The sequence below is a fragment of the Kryptolebias marmoratus genome, linkage group LG22 (assembly GCF_001649575.2).
Source record: "Kryptolebias marmoratus isolate JLee-2015 linkage group LG22, ASM164957v2, whole genome shotgun sequence".
Lineage (NCBI taxonomy): Eukaryota > Metazoa > Chordata > Actinopteri > Cyprinodontiformes > Rivulidae > Kryptolebias > Kryptolebias marmoratus.
In genome coordinates, this window is record NC_051451.1 from 11,103,698 (window position 1) to 11,119,456 (window position 15,759).

At 41.6% G+C, this 15,759-nt stretch overlaps 1 protein-coding gene across 5 annotated transcripts in view; it reads right to left on the reverse strand.

The window, feature by feature from the left end:
- Window positions 1–9,542: 9,542 nt before the first annotated feature.
- hspa12a (heat shock protein 12A) overlaps window positions 9,543–15,759 on the reverse strand; it is a 44,116-nt gene continuing 37,899 nt past the window's right edge. For 3 of the 5 annotated variants that reach the window (XM_017421733.3, XM_017421730.3, XM_017421732.3), the window contains 2 exons: window positions 14,598–14,701; window positions 13,064–13,695 (listed from right to left, as the gene is read on the reverse strand). In XM_017421733.3, the coding sequence (XP_017277222.1) occupies window positions 13,064–13,695; window positions 14,598–14,701 (736 nt within the window). Of the gene's footprint in view, window positions 13,696–14,597; window positions 14,702–15,759 lie in introns of all 5 variants that reach the window. The other 2 variants (XM_017421734.2, XM_017421729.2) reach the window with 1 other exon arrangement.

The following is a 15,759-nucleotide window of genomic DNA, read 5'->3' on the forward strand; positions in this document are numbered from 1 at the left end:
GTATTCTGGGCAGTGCACATTATTTCCTTCCTACATCACCCGACTTGGCTCACTTTGTACCCACCTTGGTAGCCCGCCTGCCACCCCTCCACGTTTATGATTGAATCCATTGGAGTACACAAGTGTTAGACTAGTTCATATTCATCATGAGGGCGTTTTTCTAAAGTGGCCCAGAGAGGTCAACAAAATGCAAAAGCCTCGACAGAACATGACACAAAAAGGTCACAACACAGCGAAAGATACCAAACAATGAAAGTCACGTCACAACACTAAAAGATACAGCAGAGGTTATGCTACAACGGAAGCCTTTTTTTATTTATATACAAACAAGCCAGTTGGTAGCAGCGATAATTTACTACCTCGTAGAAGAAGAAGACAAAGGACTACGGTCCTCAACCATAGTCCTCCTTCTTCTTCTTCTTCGATGTGGTGCATTGCCACTGCCGCCAACTGGCTTTGCCTTTTGTGATTCTCTATTGCAAAGAATCTGTACCTTCTTGTATTGTAAACTGTTTAATGGCTTCTGTTTTAGGATAACTTCCATTGTAGCTTTTGTTGTTGTGTTGTGTCTTTCTTTGTGTTGTGACCTTTTTGTGTTGTGTTCTTTTGTAGCTTTTGCATTTCATTGACCCCTCTGGGCCACCGTAGTTTTTAGACCTGGACATCCAGGACTGTAACCTCAGACGTATCGTATCTAGCCTTTTTGCTAGTCTGATTTAGTCAGAATTAAATTCCAAACTGAGGACGTTCAAAGAGACTTTTACAACAGGTAAGATATATGTTTCAACAGTGCTGCCGGTAGGTGTGTCACCCACCCCAGAAGGGTGTAATGGATGTGAAACTCTTTATATCGGTGCATCTTTTAACATGTTTGGCTGCTGGTTGTGTGTGTGTGTGTGTGTGTGTGTGTTTAGCACACTTCAGCAGAGTTGTGTTATTTTTTTACCGCCGTTCCGTGCGCTCATATTGTTTGAAGAGTTTGAATGTCCTGCCACTCAGTGACGATCATGAGCACTATTAAACAGCATCTCAGTCTGCCTCGTTCAGTCGGCTGGCTGGGTGTGTGTGTGTGTGTGTGTGTTAAGTGGTCCGGCATACCTTTACACCTGAACACTCGAGAAGGTTAAACAAATATTCAATTCGAACAAACAAACTCTAATGAGCTTCCATTCCATCGGTTTTCGAGCAGCAGGGAGCTCCGGCGAGCGCCGAGCGTGTCGAGCTCCCGGTTACCGTGCGGCCGTTTCATTGGTTCCCGCCGCAGCTCCGAGCCCCCGCCATTAACTGGAAGAGAGCGCGTTACGTGGGAGGCCAAGCAAAGGGCCACGTGGATAGCTGGAGGGGGGGTCCCTTCGGATTGCCGTAGCAACTGCTCCTCCTTAGCGCCATTTGAAGGAAATCCGTCCCACCCATCCATTTGACCCTGTGTCCACCGTCGCCTTCCCCTGACCCCGGCGCAGACACACACACACACGCACATCCCGGCTAAAAAACAACCTTAACCCACGAAGGGTCGAGTGGATCTCCACTTCCACTTCTGTCAAAATAATACACTCAATGCCCAAATGTATTCCGGTGAGTAAGTGCCTGTGTTTAGTTTCATGTTCTGGCTGGGTGAGTCACTCGTGGGGGTGTTTGAGGGGGACTAAAATAGAAAGGAAAAAAAAACAACTGAGTTTAATGAAAATTAATCCCGCATTGGAATTTTTTTTTCCAATTGTACAAAAACAACATTTTACTTACCTCTTTTTAGATTATTCGGACATTTAGCACTCGGGTCAGACATGGGTTTAAAGCCAACTAGAGGGGGGAAAAAACCAAAAGGAAGACAGAAAAAGGAAATAAAGTGGGCAACTTTGGTAAAATATGTACAAAATAAACCCATCAAATCATGGGATTCAGTTTTACTGTAACGTGTGGTAGCTGTGCGTCCTATGGGATTGAGAAAACTTGCCAAAAAAAAAAAAACCTGTGAAAATGTCCACAGAAATGGGATTTTGGAACCCAAGCTGTCTTTGGAGCTCTAGAGTTCAGACATACTTCACATTAGAAACACCTATAAAGTTTAAACAAGTCAAAGAAAGCTGGAGTTCATATGACTGAACTGGTATTTTGATACTTTGTGTGGATCTCACACAATCCCAGGTTTAGGTTTTTTGTAAATGTTGAAGATTTTCGGACGATGATGTCACCCCCCCTGAGTTCCGAGGCGCCTAAATCTTTCAACATTTTGGCAAACAAACTCCTTTTACTCTCACAACCTTTGGACTTTTGATCCAGCTTAAGAAGTCAATCCAAATGTTGGCTTCTTTTTTTTTTTTTTGTATAACTTCTTCCACCGAGTGTGACTCTCACGGCTATAAGACTTACAGTTTTCTCTCGAATCCCCACGAAATGCACATCCAAACTCCTATCGACTCCCACTGGATATGACTTCAGAGCTTTTTTTTCAAAGCTGGAAGTGAAGGGTCTTTTTGAACTTGTCGTATCGCCTACATAAAACTCTGCAAACACTTAGAAACGTGTGATGATCAGTCACTTTCAGGTGTTTTTCCAAAACTTATAGTTTTCACAGTAACTTTTTTGTTTGAGGCTTTTTTTCCCACTCTGCTTTCGTCTGCCTGTCTGGTTAAGAGTGCTGCCATGTCACGCAGATCAGATTTAGTCCAACGTTGTCTGTTTGGCTCCAGATTTCCCCTGCCTGTTCTTCAGAGTTAATTACATCCGACAGCAAAGAACATTCAAACTGTGACAGCCGCCGAGCTGTAAACTGTAAAAAACAAAAAAACAAAAACACATTTCTGCTGTTTCCAGGAAGAACGGGATATGATTCTTTGTTTGTACGGCGGTGATTTTGTTTTTGGATCCAAAAAAAGAAAATCCTGAGCTTTCTCCTCCTGTCTCAAAGTCTGCAATTACACATTACTGTGAATGTGTACTTAGCAGCAAGTAGCTAAAAAAAGGCTTTTATATCAAAGTAATTTAGAATCATGGTCATATTTTTAGTAAGTTTTTTTTAAATTACTGCTGCCAGAGGGCATCTAAAAGCTCTTGGGAGGTTTAGAAAAAACTAAAAAACTATGAACTGATATCTATTAAAGGTGGTAAAAAAAAAAGAATTATGTTGTGTGAACTCAAAGAAATAAAAGAGAGAAAAACTTGAGAGCTGTTCTTTTGTTTTATATGTTCTTGCAAGCCTAGTCAAAAAAAAATTCAACAAAGTGGCCGAGGACTGAGCGAGACAGTGCATCCGTGTCTCCAACACGTACCACGCTGAAGGGCTTTAGGAAAAGTTTTCACTCGGATCAAATCCACTGGGTGGCAATGTTGCCTCAAGAAGCTTCGAGCGCCTCTCCAGGCTGTCGTCCATCCTCCGACCGAAACAGGCTCCAGATAAAATACAGACACAAACAGAACAATCTGACAAATTTGAAGCCCTTTTATACACATGGATTAGTGTTTGCTTTAAATGTTGTTGTAATAGTGTCAGTGCTAATCATGAAAACAGACGTTTTATTAGATTTTTCTGTGAAGTTGAAGGCTTCTCTGTGTTCTCTTTACAGAAACTGATCCATACCCATCCACAATGAAGTCATCCCTGGCAACGTTTTTGTTGTATTAAATCGTTTGTCTTTGTGATCAGGTGGTGCTAGAGGCTGCAGGCACCCCGGGATCACCTTTACCCCAAACCTGAAGAAGTCCTCAAGACCTCTGTGTGGGGCAGAGATGCTTTATACGCTGCAGATAACTCCTGCTCCTCTCAGTTCCAACTCTTGAGCTTGTCGCGTCCGTTACGTCAAGCTTCCCTCTACTGGCGTTAATACCGACCTGTCAGATGTTTGCCTCCCGGGACTCAGAATGGGACGTTATTCTTGCTGCCATGAAGCTTCACCCAAGGGCCCGGCTCCGGTTTGGTGGGATCCTGGTAGGGTTTACAGCACTCCATATAAGTTTGGAAATGTCCGCTATTAGCCGTTCTTGTGCACACTGTGACAAAGTGGTTCAGTTTGTGTTTACCACTTGTCCCTTATTCTTATTTATGATTCATTTACTTTATCTAGTTGGTTATAATGCTTAGATTTAAACATTACTTGGCAATTTTGCTTCACTTACTATCCCGGGTTTGTTTGTGTTAGCATTGGTTTAATTTGTTTCTTTTGTTTCAAGGTATATTTATGGCTTTTGTTTTCCCTTTTACTCACCATTGTTTGTCCCTTGCAGATCTGCAGCAGGGCAGGAGTATGGGAGGGGCCGGCCCAGTATTTCCTGCTTTAATGGCTGGATGATGTCATTGATTACCTGGCTGGGTTCTACCAATTAAAGGGTTTTCTTTTGAGTAATGCTTTTTTTTTCTTTAAAGTAACTTTCTGAGTTATCTTGTATTACATGGTTTATTTTGCAGACCATTTCATTGTGTTGATGAGTTTGTAAATTAGATTAATAATTTTATTCTTGTTTTTCTGTTTAGATGTTTGACCTTTTTCATTGTGGCTTAGTCCACTCAAGCACAGATGTGTTGCCAATTGGCTATAAAAACAGTGTGTTTTGGAACAAATAAAAGACATGACAAGAAACTGAAATGGATGGCTGATGCTGATTTTTCTGTTCACCTTCTGACCCTTTTGCCTACACTACCTTTACACACACACAAACTGAATTTTTCTAGACTTTCTAAAAACTCTGGCATAGAGAGAAGAAATTGAGCTTTTCAGAACGCCGACCTGCAGCCTATTTGGGGGCGTGCTAACCAACCTGTCCAACTCCATCCCGATCCCGCCGCCATCGGACGTTGCTTGTGCCCTGAAACGGTTAACCCCTGAGAGGAAACTAAATCATTTTTAGGCCAAGCCGAAACGGTCCTACCAAAGTTTCTTGTTTTCCATAAAGAAGCTCTGCATGAGTTTATTCTTCCACCATTCGTTGCACCACAATGACGTTAAAAAGACACTCTGCCACTGTGAACCATTTAAGGTCATATTTCCTGATGAACTCAAGTCTGAGACCTGTGGCGGTCCCTGAGGGGTGAGCGTAGAAAGACGAGTCAGACACTGGAGGACCTGTTCATCAAACATGGAGGGTGTGTTATAGTTTCTGGCGCTTTAGGGTTTTGGTTCTTTGCTTGGGGTTTTTGTGTTTTAGTTTGTGGTTTTTGTTCTTCATGTCTTGTCACTAGTCACTCCTCCCCAGTAACTTTCCGGTCACGCCTGCCACGCCCACCTCACCTGCTCCTCGTCATGTCCACAGCTGAAACCAATTGTCATTTCTCCCTGTGCCTTTAAAAGCGGTCTCTTTTTTCTCCGTTCCTCACTGGGTCATTCCGATCCTTTCGCCACGTTTATTGTTTCCCTTTTTGGATTTTGTGTTTGTTCATCTTTGCTGCCACGCCAGCCTTTTGTTTTTGTTAATTTTTACTTTAATAAATTACTTTTCTTTTTAAAAATGACGAGTCTGCGTTCTGGGTTCGCCTCCGTCTCCCCGCCTTCTGACAGAGGGATAAATGTCCTCCATCAGAGGTGAGAAGAGGGTCGGTTTGGTACAGATTATTAATCCTCAAAACTTTAAGGAACCACATAAAAATAAACCAAAGAACGCCGACTGTTTTCCTCGTTCCCACAGTCACCTGACCTTAAACATCCCCTGACATCACACAGAACTCCTCAGATCAGACTGGACCAGTGTGGGTTATCAGTTTTGGAGTGATATATGTGAAAAACTTAATAAAATGAAATAAAATCCAGACAAAAAACAACTCTGGTGTTTTTTTTTTAAATGCATTTTATTGGTGACAGGCTGACAGTTAATACATGGCATTGACCAAAATACACCAAAAATACTGTGAGTACTGCATGAGAACAAACAAACAAAACAAAACAAACAAACGTAAAGCGACGTTTCTTTGCATTAGCAGTAAAAAAACCAATATGACTAAGTGAGAACGTACATTGTGTTGCTTTTCCAGAGAGGCTGAGTGATCCCAGACAGAAGCTCAGTCACTTTATCTGTTAAATCTTTTGATTCATAGTGTTAGATTGTGAGCTGCAGATATTTGTACACGTTGCTACCTGAAAACCACCTCCGCTGAGGAACCAAACGTCAGATAAACGGACCCAAAATGCTCCCTCGCGCACCAAGAGCAGAAAGCTAACGTCGGCTAACAGTAACTTCATACGATCTCGTAGATTTCGGTTCGAAGCTGCTACATAGGAGCGCCCTGTGCATCACAATACGCTGCAGTTATCTAACCAGGAAATCTATATAAATAGGGTTTATATAGGTGACCAGTGAGCACAGAGGAACAACGTGTCTTTAGGTTAGTTATCAGTAAATATGACCGTCATACGTCCAGCTCTGGGAAAAGAAAAACCGAGGGAGACACCGCCACCGCCATCCTGGGATCGGCAGCCCCCCGAAATCGTGGATGAGTGCGAGTCGGCGATTTTGTTAAGTCATTCCTACGTGAACACATGCAAACCGTGCAGAGCGGAAAAAAAACAAAACGCGACGACGCAGAGGAGTGAGGCGAGCTTCGATTCACAGTTCGTACAAGGAAAAATGGAAAAAATAGCTTCAAAGTGTACGGCTATAAACAGGAGCTTGAAAAAACCCCCAATGAGCTGCTGAACCAGAAATCTGCTGGCCTCATTCTTGAGCCAAACAAGCAAGCGTTTATCACAGTGATATCTTACATCTTCGTTGAAGCCGGCTGGACAGTAAACATCCGTCGCCTTTGAGTTGCGTTTGGAGTTATTCAAAATGGAGGTCACGTACGGCGATCGTGGAGAGCTCCGTGCACTTGAAATTTGGCATGTTTGTGCAATGTTCCTTCCACTTTTCCCATCGCATTTTGTCTGATTTTATCGAGCTGCTGTCACGTGCAACGCCTGAAGAATTATTAGTCTGGCACTGACTGCGATGAAGAAAACAAACCAGAAGAAGAAAGGAGCACGTCTTGGTGGGACTGTATCCAGCTGTAATGGCTGCAGTAGAAGGAAAGTTGTACGAGTTCCTAAAAACATTCAGCTGTTTCCCCCATAAAGGCTAAATGTGTTCTTATTTGTTTAAACAATGATGGTCACTAATCTACGGCGCCATATGAGGACCACTCAGAAGGAAACAAAAAATCAGAGGAAGCAATTGATATTTTTATTTCAGCGTTTTAAGGTTGAAGTCGGACCACTGGGAGAGAGAAGTCAAAGTAACATTTTAGTGAAAAACATCAAAACACCAAAGCATAATACAAGCTAAGGCTGTTATTTTGAGATTAAAACTCAGTCACTCTACAATTCCCACGTGCTCTGGGGAAAGAATGAGTCATAATTCATTCATGAACTTAAGGTTTTAATGATAAAAATAGTTTTTAGCACATGCAGTTAGCCATAACCTATGCACTCAGTGTTTGAGGCTCTTATTGTGAAGGGCTGAAGGAAAATTCCACTGTTGGGATTGATGCGACAATCAACTGCGCCTCAAACTTCCGCTTCAAAACAAGCGTTATGTTGTTATTTTGTAGTTTTTTCCCGGTTAAAGTGCTCCTGTAACCGTCGGCAACGTCAGTAATTAAAACTGGAACAAATACAGAGAGGTTACAGAACTCAGAGGGGCTCACTGTCCTTGTCCTGAAACACCAATCCTGTTCTTTTCCTTCAACGTTTTGACTTCAATCTTTGATCTCGAAACTCAGAAACAAACAAACGAAACATCTTCCTCCTTCATTTTTTTTTCCTCCGAGTGTCCCTGACACGCCATCGTAGCGACGGGCTCAGTGCACTTAAAACAAAATGGTTTCTAAAGCAAACAGTCTCGTAGGGGTGTAATTGTACACATACGTCACCGTTTGATACATACCTGAGTTCTGGAGTGAGACTGGGTACATTGGGAAAAAGAAGAACCTGGTAAATGTTTGTTAATTTTGCTGTTCTTGCTTTGCTTTAATACAGAGTGCTTTAGATGGTATTTGCCTCCACAGCTTGATAATAATAAAATCAGTGAAACCCGCATTATAATGGTTACAACACTCTCCATGTGCCAGCTGTGGGCATTTAGACAGGTTGGGGTCCATCTAATATCCAAATTTGAATTTTTTTTGCAGGTAGTTTGCGTATAATGGTTTCTTTTTCCATCATCTTGTGATAACGGGACACTTTCAGCCTCATCTCATTTCCTGCACCCCATCTGTGACATCTGCGCTGTGACTGTTCAGCGTGAACACGTGTACCGCTACACCCCTACGATGGAGACCACGAGGGGGAAACTCTGCATCAGGAAGACTACAAAGCCCTGAAAGAATTCTTGGAAAGTCAGGCAGGGAAGGAGCTATTATAGAGACATTGATTCATAAATTTATACAGCTGCTGGTTGATTCTGAAAGCTACAAACTGTGGTATAACCCTTTTACATAAAACTGTCACACAACAGCAAAACAGGACTCTGCTATGGACTAAACACCCCACCAACATCTGGGACTAAAGTGCCTTTGTTACGTTGGTTGAGTTTATCTTACTGGATGCCAGACAACTAATATACCCGCTTAGCTAAATGAAACTAAAATGGTTTTATTGCCTTAGAATGAAGCAGTTACGGTATAATCGGTTTAGGCAGTGGGTCCTTCTACCTGCGAGAACGACCATTTTACCACCACCAAAGGCACGTAGAAGAAGAGCACTGTTCAGAGAGCAACTAAAAAAAAAAAAAAAAAAATTAATTAAAATAAAATAAAATCTACAAGTCCAGGTTTGTTCTTTATAAACATAAAGATNGTGAAGGATCTAAAACACTGTATCAAACAATTATGGCACTAAAAAAAAAAAAAAAAAAAAAGAGAAGAAAAGTGGATAACTTAACTGCAGTGTTGCTCAGGTGAGAGTTAGTGAGACGAGTCAAAGCGCTGTACCTAACGAGTATCTGTGATTACTTTACTAAACAATATTCTGGTGAGTTAGCGTTCGAAATGCAGAAGAATTACAGCAAAAAGCTAAATTCAGCTAAAGGCGGACGCATTTTTTTCATAGTTCTGATCGCTTTTGTCACAAGACCTGGCAACATCGATCAGGAAATGAAGGAACGCGCTTACGGCACGACACAAGAGCAGGCTACTGCGAAGAGCGCGAATAGGTGGCGGGTCGACACAGTTTCAGAGACGCTGACAGCGGGAATGTCTGTTACCAGCTGTGGACGATCCCTATTTGACAGATAGTGTAGCCTAACAATGCAAGCATAGAGCCCGTGCAGCTCGCATCCAAGAACCACGTGATCGACGTTTATCCGCTTCGGAGGGCAGCGTGCCTTCTTTGTAGCTCGTTGTCTCGTATGAGTCCCGTTCAAACTTGGAAATTTCCACCTGAAATGCGCCGAAATGGTTTTCACAGACTGAGCGAATCGTCAAGGCGACAAAACCAAACGTGCCGTTGTGCGGAGTCCCAAAAAACGACCCCAGAAATGGAGGTTCAGATGGATAGCAGGGGTTAGAAGAGCAAATTGGGAGCTGATTCAGAACGCTAAGTATTTCTACCAGGCTAAGTGGGTTGCTTGCAATATAACCCCCCCCCCCCAAAAAACCCACAACATCCCTGCAAACTGACAAGAAAGGAAAATGCACAAATACATCAACAGTTTTATTTAGAAAGTAGTCAATACAGCTATGTACGTTAGTCATCTTTGCATCTACTGGTTACACCCGAAAGGCCTTGTAACTGTTTTAATGTCCTCTAAGGTATAAACACAACAGTTTGGGTAATAAATAGTTTGTCTGGATACGCAAAGTTTGACAAATCACTGGCGAAGACACCGCCAGCGCTGGTAGCTACATGCAGCTTTTTAGTGGCTACGCTGTGGCGTGATGTTGCGGAAGCATCCCCAGTGGTCCTTCACACCAACAGTCACACATTTTCCTACGTATCGAAGCCTCTCGTTTATTTCTAAATGTGCGTATTTGAAAGTGAACTCCAAGGATCTGTCCACTACATGAGTGTGCTCTAGCTATGTGAAGTGATCTTTTATTGTCCAACATGGAGGACTGAACGTTCCCGATGACGCCAGGCTCTGAATGGCCGGAGTGGGTTGTTGGCTGCTCTCTACAACTTGACCACTAGATGTCCTTATCTGCCACACACTGGACCTTTAAGTCCCACAGATACTGTATGTAAAGCTAAGTGTTTCATTCAGATTTGATGATACCCCATGAAAAAAAAAATGGTTTCATCACCTGGAAATTTGGTTTGTGTTAATATTGCTGCTTCTATACGCAGAATACAGAAAAAAAAACGCATTTGGAAATATAATCAGTAGCTTCACCCAATTCAGCTAATTTTCAGCAATGTAGGAGGATTCCCATAGTTGTTATTAATTTATTAATTTCCTGAACCGTGGTGAAGTTCTTACAGTGCTCGGACTGCAGGATATGATGGCCCGGCGGGCTGAAGCAAGTTCGGATTAGTTTACATTGTTGACGCCAACTAACGGGAAAACTCGCTCATCGTGGTGCTTTTTTAAGGACGGAGGTATTCAAGTTTCGTTAACGATTGCAAAATAAGAGAAAGGTAAGGCCACACAGTCAACCTCTGAACACACGCAGCAGTCAGACCTGCGTGGATCTCTCACGCATGGCTGGCGAAAAGAAATGTAAAAAATTTTTTTTTTTTAAAAATCAAAAGATACGTGAGATGTCGATGTGGCAACACGCGCACGTTCCCACGCAGTCTTGTTTCTAAAGCTGCTGCAACGATGCTAAAAATCTGTACAATATTAATATTTAAATACTGTATTTACAGAAATAAACAGACTTATCCCCTGGCCAGCACGTTCATGTGCGATCACCCCCCCCCATAGGATTCAAAATACTGAAGCAGGCAAGAAGCATTCTACCTAGAGCTAATCGGAAGCATCTTAACAAATAAAAGCTACAATAAGCATATTTGAGAGCAAGTCTTGCTTTACAGGTTTGAAACTTAGAGCATGGTTCACATTTTTTGGATTCAGATTGTACTGTGGTTAATATCAGAGGACCATACTGGCAGTTTTGCATAATTAAGCTCTCGATTAAAAACGTATCTGGTGTAACTTTGAACCTTTTCCAGGCGAATCGGACATCATTTTCCCTTTTTATTTAATTTTAAAGCAGCACAAAAAAACAGGTAATCTAGTATATCTTAAAAGATTAATGTATTCAAGCCGACTAAATAAACAAGGTTTGGTTCTGAGTTCATCAAATTCGAAAAAAATGCTTGGTCCAAAATCTTCGGCCCGAAACGCCTGTTTGCCGTGAACTCAATAAACCTGCATGTATAAGTACAAGGTCAATTAGGAAAGTATTAAATTGTTAATCAATCTAAAAAGACTGTTTCTCTTAAAACAATAGTTCTGCGGTAACATGGTTTAAATGAACTTAGAATGAAACGGACCCATATAAAAATGTTTTAGAGTTCTCATCCACAGTCGTGTCCTGGTTGGCCAAAAACACAGAACAACCTCCTCCTGATTCGTCACTTCTAAGGGGTTTGGAGGAACGTTCCACTGGATTGGACACTGGGACAAGAGCGTCGTCTTATAACGGATGCTTCCCCTCATCTGTGGCTGTCAACACTGTTGACTCTGGGTTCAGTTTGTACTTCTACCAAGTTGTATTTCTGCGGCTTTGGTCACCACGAAACCGTACTTTTAGGGTACAAACAGAAGCCGTCTGCCACAGGTTTCTCCGTACTTACCTTGGCAGCCATCCCAATGTCAGTGATTTAATCTATTGCCCAGTTTTATGTCAGCAGCATGGTAAGAGATCATACACTGCACCAGGCTGTTTCATCGTTAAAATTAGCTTGATAAAGAGGAGGGATCAGCTGACAGCAAAGATAAACTAAATATATTAGCTTGTGACTGATTAATTACTCGTGCACCAACGTAGATGATTTAATGTACTGGAGTACATTTTTGAAATGTTCTGGGTCATGGAAATGGTGTTGTTATATTTTTTTAAACGATGTGCCTAAAATCACCTACATTGCTCTAATCACAGGGAGGTGGTGCCTGTAAGGACACAAATGGGTGAAAAGTGGTAACTGCTGCATTAAATATACAAGGTTGGGGTTCAACTTGACAGAAGCCCAAATTGACCAGCGACCTTACTGTTACCTGCTTTTTTCTGGTTTGTTTTGGCTATAAAGTTGATCAAACTGGTCAAATTTGGTGAAAAAAAGGAAATGAAAACAGGAAAGATTCATTTTCCTGGAATGGAAGATAACAAAATTGGTTAACTGGACCTGAAAGAGCAATATATCCTTGGGATTTCGCGAATGGCACGTAAAACTGGAATTATCTAACAATAAATGCGAGAAAATCGTAAAAGGCTGAACTTTTAGTTAAAATCGGAAAGTCTGGAAATTATTCACCGACCTCTTGAAGAGCTGAATCATGCAAAACCAAACTGCATGGTCCTCAGGACTGCAGAGAGAGGCTGTGAATGGAATCTTAGGAAAATATTGTGTGGTTGTAGCGTATTTCGTCAAAGCAGGCTATCGTAACGCTATCAGTTGCATTGAGACGCTACATGAACCAGTGCCATTAATGAGATCTAACAACCTGCTTCAACAAAAGAAAGGCAGGCGTGTAATTATGAACTTTGAAGAGAAATTAGAACGTATGCCTGGCTTTGATAGCCTTTGCTCTGGAATGATCAGCGAGAAGATATATATATATGTAATAATACATTACGGCTCAAATTTGATGAAAAATCAACAGTAAATACATTTTATTGGTTTTTCCCTTTTGAAACGTGATTAAACAAAGCAGGCGACGCAGCTTGGGAGGTATAAAAAATAAACAATGAAGTGACAAACCTAAGACAACCCGATGTCTTTCAAACTGTCGTCTGTTCTTTAACACGGATTCTAGCGTTAAATGTCTATGCTTATGAAATGGAACTACTACCTTTCTTTAACTTAAACTGAGCTTTGAGGTTATTACACATTGCCACTTTCCAGTAAATATCCCTAGCTTATGTGTGTATGTGTGTAAGCTGTTTGATTTTTTCCCTTATTTCTAAGATTTCTGGTAGATGGACTCAAATATGGCCTTCTTAATGACTTAAGAAGTCAATGCTAGCTTTGACGGTGCGCCCGGTAGACACATCCACCGCCATGGCTCGAATCTCTGTGTCACCAAACTGCATGAGCGTCTGGATCTCGCGGCGCGCCGCCGTACTTTCCGTTCCACTCACGTCTAGGCGAAGTGTCCCGCACTTCCTGACGCCGGGCTGGCTGATGAACGCCACGCTCTCCTTCTCCGAGCAGTAGACGTGAATGACGATCACCTGCTGGGAGGGCTTCGCCGGCGTGTAGCTCCGCTTCACCATCTCGCCCAGCGCCACCGACTGGTCGGCGGAGATGAAGGTGTCGAAGACGTCGGTGCACCAGCGCGTGCCGTCCTTCACCAGCAGCTTCTCCGGCGGGTGCTTGCCCTCCACAAAGCGGTTGAGGACGCCCACGCCGTAGGTTAGGGGCGAGCGGCGGACTTTGATGACGCTCGGGTCCAGGCCGAAGAGTACGGCGCCCTTCAGGATGGTCAGGCCGACGTCGTGGGGGATGATAATTCGGCTGCGGCCCTGAAGCATGTTCTGGACGGCTTGCTGCAGCAGGGAGGACTCTGCGAAACCGCCAACTAGGAAGAGGAACTTGATGTCGCTCACCTCCGGCTTGTCAAAGAGCTCAGCTAAGGAGGACAAACACAACCCCGACGAAGAAAAATTAACAAAAAAAAGTTGCATTCATTGCAATGAGTTTAGAAGCCATTTAGGGTCAACATTTATTGGTCAACACAAAAACCATGAGGTTTGGCCCTCCTGAAGCAACATTTAAAGTACTACAAGTGGCTCCAGACCTTTGCCGTATTGCTAATATGCTATTAAATTTAAGTGTTTTACCAATTTAACACGACTGAAGCTCAGTAGGTATCCTGCACCATCCTGACACTGCTGTAATTTAAGATTTAAAGTAAAACGAGAGTGTTCCAAAAGCACTGATTTAATCTCTGTAAAATGCCATACAGTCCTCACTGGAAAGTTACTATTTTCAATGTTAAAATAACATCAGCTGCAAATAAATGCACCCAATGAACTAAAGTTGTACCAGCTCTAATCTTAGTCATTATGCCTTTAGCTGGAAACCATGTTTTCTTTTTTTACAACCTTTAAAAAGAAACAAAAAAAAAAGCCTAATGAGTCGCAAACACGCTTTACAACGTGAATAAACTAATCACAATCTAAAATGACAGTTGCATGCCGAAATACAGCAATGTGGTCCAGTTTTTCCTGGTCAAGGAAGTCATAAACCACAGAGGCGGCTGGCTGGTCAGTGAGGAACAAACACATCCCTCTGATTGGCTTCAACTGCTACTAAATCTTCTATAAAAGTCTGCTTATTGTCGTCATTTTCATAAACTAATACATTTACATGACATCTGTGTTTTAAGAGTTGAATAGCAGGTGCTGACGTATAGTTGATTACAAGCAAACAGTGACAATATAAACAGAAAGCATTACAAATGCAGGTTTTTAGCACCGGGAATTGCTGCAGTACATCTGCTAACGTTCTGACGTTACAAACAGGGCTTACTGAGGTGTTGGATGATGTGGTCAATGGTGGGTTTGAAGAGGGTGTTCATGGCGTCTGGACTCATCCTCAACATCCCCTGAGACGACCATTTAACAAAGTCCACACTGGAGAGCAGAAGAAAAGAAAATCTGTAACATGCGGAGAAGAATTCAAGCTATTCAGGGACAGTCATGTGTAGAGGAACGTACTGATTCTTTTTGTGTGACTTCATCAGTCTCTTATACAGCTGTGGAGCAATTTTGGACCACTCTTCTTCACGACAATGCTTTAGTTCATTGAGGTTTGCAGACATTTGTATCAGCACGGCTCTGCCATCACAGCATTTCAGTCCAGCTGAGGTTTGGACTTTGACAGCAACACCTTGATTCTTTTCTTTTTTAGCTGCTGTGTTCAGTTTGGTCCAAACTTTTCATTCATTCTTTCATGGTGATGAAAAAAGAGATAATCTGTTTAATTATATAATGTTTTCTTCCTGTTTCATTAATAATAAGAACTTTATCTATCATCATATTAAGCTGTTTTTCTCGTTATCTGCAGTAATGTGAGTAATATTCATCAGCTTATCTCAAATGATTTTTGTAGAGCTGTAAAAAGAGATTTTAATATGAAAACAGAAACCATGCAGGTGCGTTTTACAGTTCTTTAACTTCTCATTAACGCAAATATCTGTGTCCAAAAACAGGTAAACAACCCATTTGATAAAAGCTGGATTCATTTCATTTTCAATTAAAATTCTGTACAGAAAAGGCTGCGCCATCGGAATATGTGTTTTCTCCTATAATTAGTTTTTAATGCTGCAACTATGATCGGCGGCTTTCATTCGTAATTTTTCACTTCAAGTTAAAATACTTGAATATTTTAAAACGGAAAAGCTCAAAGTGATTAATTATCTAATGTGGTATGCATAAACATAAGTTTTTTTTTTAAATATATAGTTTCTTCATATTCCTGCTTTTTGATGTCTTGTTTTGTAAAAATATTTTCTGTATTTTTATTATTTACATGAGTTTAGGAGTACTAACCTATAATATACTGTTTATTATTTATTAATACAGAAAGAAAATGTTACTTGATTTGTAATAATACTCAATTCAAAAACAACCTGAAAATCCTCATTTTCAGGTTTTATATAGAGTTTGATTTTGTGATCCATGTTTTCTGT